This window comes from Arvicanthis niloticus, chromosome 22, assembly GCF_011762505.2.
Source record: "Arvicanthis niloticus isolate mArvNil1 chromosome 22, mArvNil1.pat.X, whole genome shotgun sequence".
In the NCBI taxonomy this organism is placed as follows: Eukaryota; Metazoa; Chordata; class Mammalia; order Rodentia; family Muridae; genus Arvicanthis; species Arvicanthis niloticus.
In genome coordinates, this window is record NC_133429.1 from 29,739,842 (window position 1) to 29,755,740 (window position 15,899).

The following is a 15,899-nucleotide window of genomic DNA, read 5'->3' on the forward strand; positions in this document are numbered from 1 at the left end:
TAGGTCGGGGTAGATAAATGGATTTCTTGAGTACACGTGGGCTTAGCTTTGTAGAAAGCTGTTATCTTGTTTCCTCAAGTGGCTGCACCATTTTATATTCCCACTAGCAATGCCTGAAAGTCTGCATTGTTCGATGTCCTTGCCTACATTTTATGTTGTTTGTGGTTTTTTTAAAATTTCATGTTCTAGTAAGTTTGTAGATTAATCTAATTATTATTATCATAATTTGATTTCCCTCATGACAGCCTTTTCATATTTTCCACACATGCATATGGATCTTCCTTGATGACATTACCTGCCCAAATATTTTAGTGATTTTTTTTAATATTTCTTTTTTTGTATTGACCACCTCAAGGTCTTTATACATTCTGGATACGAAGGTTTTGCCTGATAAGTGAGTTTACTTAGAGTATATAGCAACTGGGAACTCTTTTGGCTAAAAGTGTCAGATGACTGTAACTTTGCTGGCTTGACTTAAAAATACTATGTTGAAATTGTGGTTTTATATGTGGGTGTTTTGCATACACGTATAACTATGCATCAGCTGTGTGCCTGGTGCCTGTGGAAGCCAGGAGAGGATGTCAGATCCCCTGGAACTAGTGACTTGTATAGCTGAGCTGACATGTAGATGCTGAGCAGTCAACCTGGGTCCTCTTTAAAAGCAGCCTATGCTCTCTACCACTGTGCTATATCTCTGGTCCTCTAAAAATGCCATTTTTCATTATTGCAACAAATAGAGCAATGAGCAGCTGTATATGCCATAGACCTGGGGCCTTCATTAATCACTTCTGATTTGTATACATTTCTATGCCTTTTCTCTGGAAGTTGAAGGCTGTAACCACAGCTGGATATGCACACACTGGTTTTAAAAAATGAGGAAAGCGAGGTGCTTTCCTAGATACATCTCGCTTAATTCTAACTAAATTGTTTCTCAATACAACTGAGTCATATGCCCAGATAAAACTGTGATGGGGAGATGAAATACTGATGATATCAGGAAAACATAGCATTATCTAAATAACATCAAAAGGAAAAAGACAATGAAACTATTGTATTATAATAGAAGACAGAAAAATCAAAGTCTAATTAAATGCAAAGAACAAAAAATACACTTGAAGCCAGCTAAACATCTCCATGTTAAAGACATCAACTTTAAAGACCTTAGTTATACAGGGGAAAGGAATAATAGAAATAAAAGCTGTTTTAACTACTACAACTAGGGCATAATAAGAATAATAGGTTATGCCAACAAAATCATGTGCTTTATCTTTCTTTCACTCCCCTGCTTGACATGTAGTGGAAAATAAGGTTCACAACTGGTAAACAGATAGAGTCTCCTAGAAAAGGGATGCAGAATGAGAAATTTATAGCCAAATCTTGACAATTCGTTCCTACCTCTATATGTTATTGAGGATTTTCAAGATTGAAAACTGTACATTAAAAGCTTCTATTGTGTTGTTTAGCTTCTGTACCAATGATAGTTTAAAGCGAAAAGTCTTCTTTAGAATTTGAGATGTTTAGTTTCACTCTAAATGACAATGCTACTGAGACCTTAGTTGATAAACTGGAATCAAAGTGAAGGTTCCATTTCATGTGTACTAGCTAGTCTCTGACACATAAAATTCTATTTAAAAAAAAAAGTTGATTTGCTTTTCAGTATAAAGAAAAAAATATTTATTAAAATGTTTAAATAACTGACAGTTCCACCAGCCACCCAGGAGACCTATACTATCCTTTCTAACCCAGGACACAAAGGTGAGACTCCCTACCCCAATCTCCCACCTGCTGGGACCCCTGTAAGCCCAGAAGCCATGGGCTTTGCCCCACCCTATCAGAGTTTCACCTTCTTTCAGATACCTTCAACTGCAGTCTTTGATCAGCACACCAACCCCCATTGTGCAGTTTTGCTTGCCTCCCTTGAGGCCTGGTCTAATCTGGGACACACAGCTCTACCTGCCTCCCTGAATAGCTGTTCCAACCCAAGACACCCAAGCTAGCCAACACCATTGACAACCAGATGGCAAAAGGCAAGTGCAAGAACATAATCATCAGAAGCCAATGCAACTTAGCATCATCAGAACTGGCTCTGCTACTATAGCAAGCCCTGGATATCCTAACATAACTAGAGAGCAAGACAGTGATATTAAATCCCATCTCATGAAGATGATAGACAGCTTTTAAGAGGATATAAATAATTTCTGTAAAGAAATACAGAAAGTAGAGGGTGGGAGGGACTTAGGAGAAAGAGAGAAGGGGGAGGGGAAAAGGGGTACAGGATCAGGTATGGGAGGACTCAGGGATGATATACAGAGGGTCAGGAATATGATCAGAAGTGTAAAGCAGTGGGGGATGGGGAACTAGGGATAGCCACCAGCATGTCCCAGATGCTAGGAAAGCAAGAGGTTCCCAGGACCCAACAGGGATGAGAGCTGAAAGGCCCAACAAAGGGGAGGAAGAACCTGTAGATACCATATCCAGAGGTTAGGCAAGGCCCCTGGTTGAGGGATGGGGCCACCCACTCATCTTCAAATTCTTAACCCAGAATGGCTCCTGTCTAAGGGAAATACAGGAACAAAGTGTGGAGCAGAGACTGAAAGAAAGGCCATCCAGAGAATGTTTCACCTGGGGATCCATACCATATACAGACACCAAACCCAGACACTGTTGGAAATGCCAAGAAGTACTTGCTGATAGAAACCTGTTATAGCTGGCCAGAGCCTGACAAATACAGAGGTGGATGCTCATAGCCAACCCTTTGACTAAGGGACCCCAGTTGAGGAGTTAGAGAAAGTACTGAAGGAGCTGAAGGGGTTTGCAACCTCATTGGAAGAACAACATTATCAACCAACCAGACCCCCCCCCCCAGAGCTCCCAGGGACTAGACCACCAACCAAGGAATACACATGGAGGGACCCATGGCTCCAGTTGCATACAAAGCAGAGGATGGAATTGTCTGGCATCAATAGAAGGAGAAGCCCTTAGTCCTGTGGAGGCTCGATTCCACAGTGTAGGGGAAGGCCAGGGCAGTGAGGTGGGAGTGGATGCATGGGAGGGGAAGCACCCTCATAAAAGCAGAAGGAGTTGAAATGGGAGAGGGGGTTTTCAGAGGGGAAGCCTGGAAAGGGAATAACATTTGAAATATAAATACATAAAATATCCAATTTAAAAAAAAAAAGAAAACTACAATCAAACAGGTGAAGGGAATGAATAAAACAGTCCAAGACCTAAAAATGTAAATAGAAACAATAAAAAAACACAAATGAAGGCAACCCTAGAGATGGAAAACCTGGGAAAGAGAACAGGAACTGCAGACAAAGCATTCCCAACAGAATACAAAAGATGGAAGAGAGAATCTTCTCAGGCATTGAAGATACCATAGAAGAAATTGATACAACGGTCAAAGCAAATGCCAATGTAAAAAGTTCCTAACTCAAAGCATCCAGGAATTTGGAACACTATGAAATGACCAAACCTAAGAATAATAGTAATAGAAGAGGGTGAAGATTCCCTGTTCAAAGGACCAGAAAATACCTTAAACAAAATCTTGGAAGAAAATTTCCCTAACCTAAAGAAAGGGCTGGCTATAAACATACAAGAAGCTTACAGAACACCAAATAGATTGGACCAGAATAGAAAATCCTCCTGCCACATATTAATCAAAACACTAAATGTACGGAACAAAGAAAGAATATTAAAAGGTGGAAGAAGAAAAAGCCAAGTAATATATACAGACAGACCTATCAGAATTACATCTGCCTTCTGAACACGGACTCTAAAATCTAGAAGACCCTGCACAAATGGGACCCTAAGAGACCACAGATGACAGCCCAGACTACTATACCCAGCAAAACTCTAATTCATTATTGATGAAAAAAACAATATATTCCATGACAAAACCAAGTTTAAACAATATCTTTCCACTAATCCAGTCCTATAAATTATACTACAAGGAAAACTCCAACACAGAGAAAGAAATTACACTTAAGAAAACACAAAAAATTAATCATCTCATAGCAAAACCAAAAGAAGAGAATCACATACATAGAATACCACCTCCAGCAACAAAATAACAGGAACTAACCATTGGTCGTTAATACCTCTCAACATCAGTGGACTCAATTCACCAATAAAATGACACAGGCTAACAGACTAGATACATAAGCGGGACCCATCATTCTGCTACATACAAGAAACACTCTTCAGCAACAAAGTTAGACACTACCTCAGAGTAAAGGGCTGGAAAAGTTTTTCCAAGCAAATAAGCCCGAGAAACAAGCAGCAGTAGCCATGTTAATATCTAATAAAATAGATTTTCAACCAACAATTATCAAAAGAGATGTGGAAGAACACTTCATACTCATCAAAGGAAATATCCACCAAGATGACATCTCAATTCTGAACATCTATGCCCCAAGTGAAAGGGTACCCACATTCATAAAAGAATCTTCACTAAACCCCAAATCACACATTGAACCCCATAAAATAATAGTGAGGGACATCAAGATCTCTTATCAATAGACAGGTCATCAAAACAGAAACTAAACAGAGAAACAACGAAACTAACAGATGTGAACCAGATGGATTTAACAGATATCTACAGAACCTTTCACCCAAAAGCAAATATATATATATATATTCTTCTCAGCAGCTCATGGAACCTTCTCCAAAGTCAACCACATAGTGTGTCACCAAGCAAGCCAGATACACAAAGGTTGAAATAACCCCTTGCATTTTATCAATTATCTCAAATGTCAGAGAAGCCCTTAAAGAGATGTTCAACATCCTTAGTCACAAGTAAAAGGCAAATCAAAACAACCCTGAGATTCTTTCTTACACTGATCAGAATGGGTAAGATCAAAAAACTCAAGCAACAGCACATTCTGATGAGGATGTGGAGCAGGGGGAATATTCCTCCATTGCTGGTGGCATTTCCAACTTGTACAGCCACTCTGGAAATCAATCAGGCAGTTCCTCCGAAAATTAGAATAGTTCTCGCTGAAGATCCAGCTATATTGCTCCTGAGCAAACATCCAAAAGATGCTCCACCATACCACGAGGACATGTGCTCCACTATGTTCGTTGTAAGCACCAATCCCTGATACTATTAATGATATTCTGTTACGTTTGCAGACAGAAGTCTATCATGGCTGTCTTCTGAGAGGCTCTACACAGCGGATGACTCAGAGGGACGCAGATACCACAGCCAAACAGTGGAGGGAGCTTGGGGACTCTTGTGTAAAAGTAGGCAGAAGGATTGCAGCCCCAAAAGGAAAAGGAACTCTACAGGAAGACTAACAGAATCAACTAACCTGGACTCTTGGGGCTCTCAGAGGCTGAACTAACCAGTTCAGGGACTGAACCTAGGCCTACCCTCTCTCTCTCACACACACACATGTAGCAGATGTGGATCCCAAACAACCGGAGTGGGAGCTATCCCTAAAAGTGCTGCATATCTGTGGGATACATTCTTCTAGCGGGGCAGCCTTGTTTGGCCTCAGCAGTAGCTCTTAGCCCCACAGATACCAGAGTAGGTGAATATCAAGGGGGGGGGGCTTCACCCTCTCAGAGGAGATGAGGAGCAGGGATGGAGGGAAAGACGGAGGAAGGGGGTCATTGAACAGGACATGAAGTGAATAAATAGGAAAAAATAAAAAGGAACAATATTAAGTAGCCACTCCGCGATGAAAATCATGTTTTGTTTTCAGTTTTTGGAAGTAGACTATTTTCTATAATAATTTAGCACAGCTGACTAGCACAGAACAACTCAGCAAAGAGTGTTAGATGAACTCATATTTCAATGCACTTTTTGAACCAACATACCCCCCATTGTTTGTTTGTATCGAATCGACTTGCCTCTCTACATTTTTAGCATCTGAGAAAAAGTGCTAAATGTTCAAACTATCATGGGATCTCTTGGAGGATTTCAAAGGTAGGAAATCACTAATGTTAAAAAAAAGAAGGCAAAAAGGCACTAGACCTTCAAACAACGATCTCACTTGCTGAGTTATGAAGCCTATGCTGCTCAATGAAATTTGCCTACAAATGCCATAGTTCAAAGTTATCAGACATCTGAGACTGGGAATTCAGCGGATAATAAACCCCACGTTCCTGTGTTGAAGCACCAACAACTCTCTTCTCTTTTGCCTTTAAGAACCCTTTCTGGGTATCTGGCAAAATGAGTGTCTTTCCCTGACAACGTTCTTCAAAACAGACAGACGTGTTTATAGTTGTCCTTGACGGGAAAGACACGCAAGGATGCATCGTTTTCCCTTAGGAAATGAGAGGCGCAGGAGGTTTATTAGGTGATCCACCCCATGCAGACTGAGTATCACAAAGCTTTGACCTGACTGGATCACTAGACTCTGTTCCTTATTTCACTTCTGAAGCATTCCAAGTCTATTGTGTTTTTGTAGAAATAAAAAGATAGACAATGGTACTGGATTGATTTCACTTAGTATGCTAGCATTATAAAAAGTTTAAAATGTTATTATCTCCATCATTTTTGATTGGAGTCATAGATTTTTTTTTTTTTGAGGTGATACAGAATTACTGCCTTCTACATTTGCGACTGCCACTTGCTTAAAGGCAGCAGACATTGTCAAATGCCTCCTCCGGAGGACAAATTTGTCCCCAGTTGAGAGCTACAGCTGTTCATATACTGTTTATTCTGGGAGATTTTTTTCCCTGAAGATCCCAGGGTCAAATAAGATGACCAACATCATGACAGCAGTGCTATTAGCAAACTTTCAGTTATCTAACTACATATGGCAAACAGTTCTGTTCTTATCCAGTCCTCATAAAAAACTTACCATTTTAAGGCACATTTTCCAATTGAGAACATTGAGCCCCAGGGAAATCAGGCACTGAACTGGCCGACATCATACAATTGGAAAGCTGGACAGCCAGGGATTGTTTCCAAGTCATCCTCAGAGCCTGTGCAATTATCTAGACAGTTCTGCCCTTTTGGTATCCCAGTTTTTAATTGAAAATTCAAATTTGAATATTGAGGATAATAATTTTTAATTTGCCATAGTTATTAAGTATTTACATTCTCTCCCTAACAAAAATGACCTTTTGTTGTAATCAGTTGATGACAATCTTTTAATTATTTATTTGCTAAGTGATGGTCTCTATAAACATCCATGAATACAAACAAAGATGACACTAATCAGCATGACCCGTAGAAAGTTCAGAAGGCCAGGAACTCTATGAGGGATGTAGAAAACATTTAACATGGGAGATAAATCTTGAATTAGACCTTTGAACATCCTCGTAAACTTTGGTAAACCAATGCCTGCCAGGTAGAGAAATATTTTTGTCAGAGTTATAAAGATGTTCAAAGACCTCAAAGATCTGGACTAGTGGAAGGGTTCACTACAGAACTTGCAAGAGCTAGGAGCACAAATCACACTAGACACAGGGTCAGGTAGGTACTTTACCCGATAGTTGGGGTAAAGGGTGTTTCGTAATTATGAGACTATGTGCATGAAAAAAAGAATATTAAGCATGAGATTATGAGTTGGGGTGGACAAATGTGTCAAATGAGAGAGTTTATTAACAAGAGAAGCAAGGCAGGGGAGGAGTGGTTCTTCCTTTTAATCAACTACGAAAATAAATAAGTAGAAAATATCAAGGACCTTACAGAACCGGAAGTCATGTGTAGATCTCTTTTCTTTAGCAGCCATCACCACCAAAATGAAATTCAATCCCTTCGTGACTTCTGACAGAGGCAAGAACCACAAACAGAGTTTCAATGCGCCTTCTCGCATTCAGAGGAAGATCATGTCTTCCCCCTCTTTCCAAAGAGCTGAGACAGAAGTACAACATTCGGTCTATGCCCATTAGAAAGGATGATGAAGTTCAGGTTGTTCGCGAACACTACAAAGGCCAGCAGATTGGCAAAGCGATCGAAGTGTACAGAAAGAAATATGTCATCTACATGGAAAGAGTCCAGTGAGAGAAGGCTAATGGCACAACTGTCCACGTGGGCATCCACCCAGCAAGGTGGCTATCACCAGGCTGAAGCTGGACAAGGACCGCAAGAAGCTCCTGGAGAGGAAAGCCAAGTCCAGACAAGTAGGAAAGGAGAAGGGCAAATACAAGAAAGAAACTATCGAGAAGATGCAGGAGTAGAGACATCTCATGCATGGCTTTCGTTAAAGACTGCTTAAGTTAAAAAATAATAATAAAAAAAAATTTTAAAAAGAACTATCAAGGAAGCAAAATAATGTACTTCCGGGGAGTATGGTTAGGCAGCCATTTTAGGAACCTGCAGAATTATGGAGTAACACACTTCTGAATCTTCTGAATCTTCATACCATACGTAGATTTCCCACAGAAACTGAACATCTAAAAAACATCCTTGATTTAGTAAAGGTTCCAAAACTACAAGATCGGTTCTAACTTGCAGGTCTACCTCTCTGAGCTAGACCATTGCAACAGTTTGCCTCTGGGTACCTCAACTGGTTAATCAGTCAGTAGAGATGGAGGCTCAACCCAATATATTTGAAAAAAGGTGGGCCAGCTAAACCTGTTGAGAGACACTGGTCCCAGATCTTAGTAAATGGTTGTTGAATGGTGAATTAATCAAATGCTGTGTCCTTCTTAAGAAGCTTTGACTCATGTATTTAAAGAAGGAGTAACTAACAGAAAGGAATATTCTTTTCGACCTCTAGTGGCAGTTTTTCTACTTCAGTCTTTCAGAAAAGAATTAGTTCATCCTTCTCTCCAAAATAAAATTCTCCAGCATGATTACAAATGGACATTTTAATCTGTATGTAATATGTGATAGATTTTATAACTCTGTTACATAATTTCAAAATAAGTATACAGTCCAGCATTTTGAGCCTTTTTTTTTCCTTTTGGTCAACATCCTTTTTAAAGTATACAACTAAAAACCACTCCCCATGTTTTAGTTTTTGTAAGATGAAGCACTCTTTGTATTTTGTTTTTAATAATCAATATAAATATAGTTATCATCTCAACTTTTATGAGGAAGTATTTTATTGACTATGTTGTAACAATGTCTTCTATTGTTGTGTCTAAAACACTAATTGGTTGTGTTACTTGCTGTTTAAGGAGCTCCATTAAGAGGCCAGATCCCTTGAAAGTTTTATTTCAAAACAGAAAGGAGGAAGGAAGGAAGGAAGGAAGGAAGGGAGGGAGGGAGGGAGGGAGGGAGGGAGGGAGGGAGGGAGGGAGAGAGAGAGAGAGAGAGAGAGAGAGAGAGAGAGAGAGAGAGAGAGAGAGAGAGAAAGGGAGGAAAGGAGGAAGGGAAGAAGGAAGAGAGGGAGGAAGGGAGAAAGCAAGAGAGGGGAGGAAGAAAGAAAACATACTTAGTAAACATTTCTTACCCATTTTCCAGATTGGCAGAAGATGGAAAGTATTGTGGAACAGCCTCATTGTTCCCCAAGGTGCCAGCTTCAGTCTATTAGACAGAAAACATTCTCTGACTTAAAGGGCTCCAGGCTCACAGCATCCTTTGTTTCATCTGACCTTCATCAATGCACCATGTAAACTAATACATTAATTTTACAAACCTCTTACCATATTTGTTTCTCTAGAAATAAATACCTTTTTTTTTAACCTCTGTGCTTATAGGACTATTTGAGTATCTTGTTTGCTCGGGAAAATGTTCAGCTCTGAACATTCAAAATTATAAATGTGTATCATTAATAATAACACACCTCCCAGAATGTTGAAGTTTAAACCAAAGTAAAAATACTGTTATGTTAGCTTGATGGAATATCGATTTTGAAAATTATATGTAAAATTTTTGCCAAATTCAAGCAGTAACTGTCCATGTAACTTAATAGTATATTTTTATAAATAGAAATTCATACAAAGATGCATACAAAAATATTAAAAGTATTGATACAGTCTTATAAAATCGGAAATCAAAGGGCTGTTTGTAGTTCATAAATATGAACAGAATAAATATTTCTAAATAAACACAATTGCTTTCCCTGTCCCCATATATACACACAAAATAGGAAGAAGTCTGTTTGGTCCAAATCATCAAGATGATTGATTCAACCTGTTGTGATAGAAAGCATCCATCCTAAAATGAAAATCTGTCCTCTTATCTGTAATGGAAGAATTGATGTTCTTATGATATTCTTACATATTCTTTTTTTCACGTGACTATTCTAGGTGTATCAATACATGCATGAAACGATTACTGTTAATGGCTGCCCTGAATTCCGTGCAAGGGCCACAGCAAAGGTAAGACTTGAGTCACTTTAAAAGAACACTTGACCCCAGTGATGTAGTAATTGACTGTGCGCGTGTGTGTTTCAGGTATTCTCGTGTGTACACTGTAAGAGAATTTAGACCTCAGTGGCAGCCCAGAGTCTAGAACCAGTACTACTCACCAGGTAAAAAAATCCTAATGGAAAAACTGACCTTTTCTGCTGCTTCTGTAGCTTAAGGAAGGAGAATGATTTCATTAAAAAATCACAAAATGTCCATTTGGCACAAGCAAATCTGCTGCTCCACTGTATTGAGTTCTACATGGTTTCTGGTACATCCTGAGGATGCAAAAGGACCCAAAGCCTATGTAGAGCATGAAAACTCATTTGCATAGGCCGAAAGCCCTGATGTAAGTTAGACATGAAAAGACTTCACCCAACATCCCTGAGCCAGCACCCTTCTTTGTCCTCAGCTGGGCAATGGGTAACTTGCTGAAAGTGGCAGTGATCTAACAGGCCTGGCACCTTTGTGGCAGTCACCACTTTTGTTCTTTAAAGGATCAAACCCAGAGACTGCAAAGGGCCCACTGGAAAGGATACAGAAAGAGGACCCGGAAATTTTCTGGAAGATGGATCACTAGGAAACAATCGTGGTAATTTAAAGTCACACATGCAGCTTGTGTTTTACAAATACAGAAATGTTTTAACAGAACACACCTTTCCTCATAAAGGGCTTGTAACTTTGTAATCATGCCAAGAAGTGAGAACCACTGAGAAAATCAGAAATTTTCATTCAACTTCTTTATCACCTGTTGTTTGATTTCTCCCCTGGTATTCAGTTTTCACTCTGTAACTAAACACGGTTGACTTGCAAGGTTCTTCCTCCTCTTCCTCCTCCTCCTCTTCCTTTTCTTCTTCTTCCTCCTCCTCTTCCTCCTCCTCTTCTTCCTTCTTTTTCCTCTTGCTTCCTCCTCCTTCCTCTTTCTCCTCCTTCCTTTTTCCTTCCTCTTCTTTTTCCTCTTTTTCTTAGTTCCTTTCTCATCCCAGCAAATAGAGGGTACGATTACCATTACATCATGCTTTGCTTGTTCTGAAGTGGAGCACACAGAGAAAAATGATCCCTACATGGTTTAATTAAGGGGAAAGTGAATTATGTAGTGTTTTACCATTCTCATTTCTTATTCATGTAGAACAGCAGGATAGCAGCGTAATGTTGCAATAGCACAATATTTTTTTTCTGGTTGTTTCTGGGCTGTCTGCACTGCATCCATGTCAGCCATTAAGACCCCTGCATGACAACAGGGTTTGCATGAGCAAATGCATGTAGCTAAAACCAAGCCATTATTTCCATGTCACTCACTATCTCTCATTAAACACAGGCGGTAGCATAATGCTAAATTGATGTGATAATGCGGTGTGTGGATAAAGAACGTACAGTAGTTGGAAATCAATATTTTCACAGTGTTGAGAGTAAATCACTTTATACTAGACATCTAATCAACTGTGGTTAAGGCAAGCTAATGGAAGTGGAATACAAGAAGCAGGCAGAGAATCTATGCTTGATTGAAACTACTATTTTATTCCTGTTGGGTGGGAACTGATGGTAAGTTGATTTCTTGAATTTAAAGAAACTAGTGTATTAATTTTACAATAAAACTATGATGGTATTAAATAAAATTTTGTATGTCTAGGTATAATTCCCCAAGCCATTCATTTTGCTCATCTCATTGTCCTAGCTAACATGTTAGTGTAGAATTAAGAGAAATATAATCAGTGACCCCATAAGATACCATATTCATTGTAATATAGAATATGGGTATGAGGTAACAATAACATCTTTGAATCTAGCACTTCATTTTAATTTTTATTTTCATTTAGGCATCATGGATTTAAAACAAATAAAAATCTTTATATTTACTAAACCAGTGGTTCAGCAATAGTAAGACGTCTTTTATGAATGTATACATACAAACTTGCTCTCATCAGTCTGTTGAATAAGTATTGATGGATATATATGCTCATGGAACAACTTAGACTGTATACCACAGCAAAAGCATGGAAAGGTGTGCCCCTGCTTCATGACCAACATGGGTTCAATGATTATACTAGGGTAATATGTGTACAAATATTTGGAGTCACTGATCAGGATTTACATGTAGCTGATGGAACTCTGAAAGAATTTACATTGATTTTGTTTTTGATTTTATGTTTCATAGGAGATAAGCCTTACAAAGGTTGAAATGACTAGGTGAGGCTGTACTGAAGACCATATTCATATACCGAATCGAAAAGTAGATATTCTGTGTTCTTCCTTCTACAGGAGAATGCTAGAGAGATGTCTAAGACATTGTTTCCTGAAGATCACATATTTAGCCTTACTTCCCATGTTTTATTACCAAAAGGACGTCTTTTCTTTCAGGCAACAGTTGCAGCTTTTGCAGCCAGCGAAGGCCACTCCCACCCTCGGGTAGTCGAACTGCCAAAGACTGATGAAGGCCTGGGTTTTAACGTGATGGGAGGGAAGGAACAGAATTCCCCAATTTACATCTCCCGCATCATCCCTGGAGGGGTGGCTGAAAGACACGGAGGCCTCAAAAGAGGAGACCAGCTGCTATCAGTGAACGGAGTGGTATGTTGATAAAATACCCAGACATTTTCTCACTAAGTACATTCTCCACTCCCCCACCCCCACCGCATTACTGAAGCCAATGTTGAGATTACAATACAAACAGCAATTTTGTATCCATCTCCAAATGGATTCCAGCACTTGGATGGGTATAAACCTATAAAGGCAGTAATTTCATATCTTTATATCTCATTTCATCTTCCACAAGTATGATAAATATCAACAGTTAGGAAATCAGGAAATCATGCCAAGAAATTATCACATAGAATTTTCTTCTCAGAATACTGCTATTAAGGGAGTGTTCAGAAGAATGTGATTTCTATGCCACTTCTATCCCAACTTCCTATAACTGGTTGAGTTTGAGGTTTTGTTCTGTTTTAGTTAGTTAGCTATTTAATTGGTTTGTTTGTTTGTTCATTTCTTTTGGTGCTAAGCATTGAACCCAGAGCCATGTGCATGCTAGGCAAGTTCTGTACCACCAAGACAGATACTACCCCCAAGCAATAGCTTCTTATGAAGCAAATTAAATATTTCCCTTAGCTCTTACTTGTATCAAACATAACCAATCTAGTGTCACAAATTTCAGAAATTTATCACACAGGAATTTATCAAAATATACTTACCCTTTGATCTAAAAACATTTATTATAAGAACAAGATTTAATATGTAAGCTAGATTTGAGTTCTTTGTAGCGACATTCATTCATGTTTAAGATATAATATCTAACATATCATATTTGAAAAACCATATCTGATTGATAACCATGGTATACATTTTCTGAGTATATCTTTTATCTTATTTGCATGTGCTCATACTTAAAAAGAAGTGGTTTTATATTCATAAAAGCTATTCACTGCACTCTGCTCTTCTCTAATGAACATCAAAACGAGCAGTCCATGAATATTTTATATCATCACTTCAATCCCCAAATCACCATTATCTCTACTTTTTCTAGGCGATAATGCTTTGAGATAAGCATTTTATTGACCTTTCAATACCTATCTATTTTCAAGGCTTGTGTCAAATGAAAATTGTAGCACACAGCTTTCTGGTAGAGGATCCCAAGCAGGGTCAAACATTATGATTCATGGTGAGCTATGCCTTGGGTTATTAATTTATGATTTCTCTGAGTACACTTTGCATATCTAAAGAGTTATAGGTTTAAAAATAGGAAGAAGAGTAGCAAAAAAAATTACTCAAATATGTGCGGAGTCATTATAGTTACACAAAGCAAACACAGCCATGTATGATGATGTCATCATCATCAATCTAATAGGTAAATTGGCTTTGAACTATCTATCAAGGGAGCAAACAGCCTCTGCTTAACCCACCCATTTGCAAGCAGCAGAGCTCTAAGCACTTCACAGTCAGTCATCCATTCCTGCAGTGACCTTGTGATGAACCTGGGAAACAGCAGGGAACATTGCAACAATGAAATCAAACAGACCTGGTTTTACTGCTTAGCATCTATATTGTTACAGACTAATTGTGCCTAATCCACAGCTCCACTTTCTAAAAGACAGGCAGAAAAGTTGCTAATTATAAGGGCATTGGTGAAAATTAGTGAGGTAACCTGTCTACCAAGATCCCCCCTCCTAATCAATCACCTGGTCATATGCACCTTTGATAGTTAATTGTGATCACTAAAGAAGATTGAAGTGAGACTTTTAACCTGCCAGGAATATTGCTTTTTATTAAACCCTAAAGAAAATTCTGCTGTACACATAGCTATATGCAAAGTAGCAAATACTTATTAATAAGAAAGTAGCAATCACCTCCCTTCTGTGAAGCTGGATAGTTCCACCTCTCTGTACATCCAGTGTTCCAAAAATCTTAGAAGATCCACTTGAGTCAGGTGAGAATATTCCTGGGTCAAAATTCTATTAAGCATCCATTTTTCCTATGGCAGCATTCTTACTAACCCCTTGTTAGTAAGAATAGGATTTTTACACCCTGCTTATGTTTCCAAAGACTCTCAAGTTCACATTTACTTAAAAGCTACCATTAGCTAGTAGTTTCCATTTTAAAACTATATTATGTTAATTATATAATTATAATTATATATACACATACACACACATACACACATATATACATATATATGTATATATGCATATACATATATATATATATATATATATGTTACACTTAGAAAGGAAATGTCATGATATCTGCCAAAATTTATCATTTTATTAACACATAACTGGTAACTTGAAATACAAGATAATAAAGGGAGAGAGAGGAAGAATCAATAAATAGAAATAAAGAAAAGATACAGCAATTGAGAAATTGATTTTTTTTCTTCCTGTTGTTCTTATAAGTCAAAACAGAAGGGAACTCATAACAGCTTAACTCTCATGGAATTTTTTTTTATCATTTCTGGCTAGAAAAGAAATTTCCCATGGGGTTCTTACAAATGAGACATTGAATCACCTAATATAGCCTCATTCAAAATACAGAGTCCTTTTGTGTGTGGCTATGTCTTATGTCAAGCCTTGGCAAAAAAAATGTCTAATAGCTGAATTAAAATTTAACATTAATAGGAGGTCAAAGTGTCACAGTATGAATCTATAGCTGTCTAATGGTCTCCTTTCACCTTTTTATGTGCAAGTGTTCTCTCAAGGACCATTACTAAGGATTGTAGCCAGTGTGGATCCAACAGGGCCAATAAATATACTTAGTGATAGAGTCAAGATATTTGTAAAAACCCAGCAGTTGTCACAATAGGCTTCACTTAAGGTTCTTCATGAAGTCACGCTTAGATGCCAGACACGATGTCTATACAGAATCAGGGAAGCATGGCTAAATACAGAAACTTGAATAATGTCCCTAGGATATATTAACTGATTTTTAAAAGCAATATGAAGTAAACTGAAATAAAAAGTGAAAAAAATCAAAACCATGTTAATGTCTCTGTAGGAACATTAATTCAAATACATTTGACAGACACAGTCTGTGTGCCAGCTGTTGAGTGTGGTATGCAGTGGTCAGTGCAGACATGGCTGTAGCCTAAGCTAGTGAATGCGGCCATAGCTTAGAATGTTTCCATGAGGTGCACTCTGTTAAAGGATTTAAGTCATCTG

At 38.4% G+C, this 15,899-nt stretch overlaps 1 protein-coding gene across 4 annotated transcripts in view; it reads left to right on the forward strand.

The window, feature by feature from the left end:
• The window catches only part of Lin7a (lin-7 cell polarity scaffold A), a 140,085-nt gene that overhangs the window by 87,324 nt on the left and 36,862 nt on the right, over window positions 1-15,899 (forward strand). For 3 of the 4 annotated variants that reach the window (XM_076920153.1, XM_076920152.1, XM_076920154.1), the window contains 2 exons: window positions 10,153-10,224; window positions 12,610-12,819. In XM_076920153.1, coding sequence (XP_076776268.1) covers window positions 10,153-10,224; window positions 12,610-12,819 — 282 coding nt within the window. Of the gene's footprint in view, window positions 1-10,152; window positions 10,225-10,299; window positions 10,377-12,609; window positions 12,820-15,899 lie in introns of all 4 variants that reach the window. The other variant, XM_076920155.1, reaches the window with a different exon arrangement.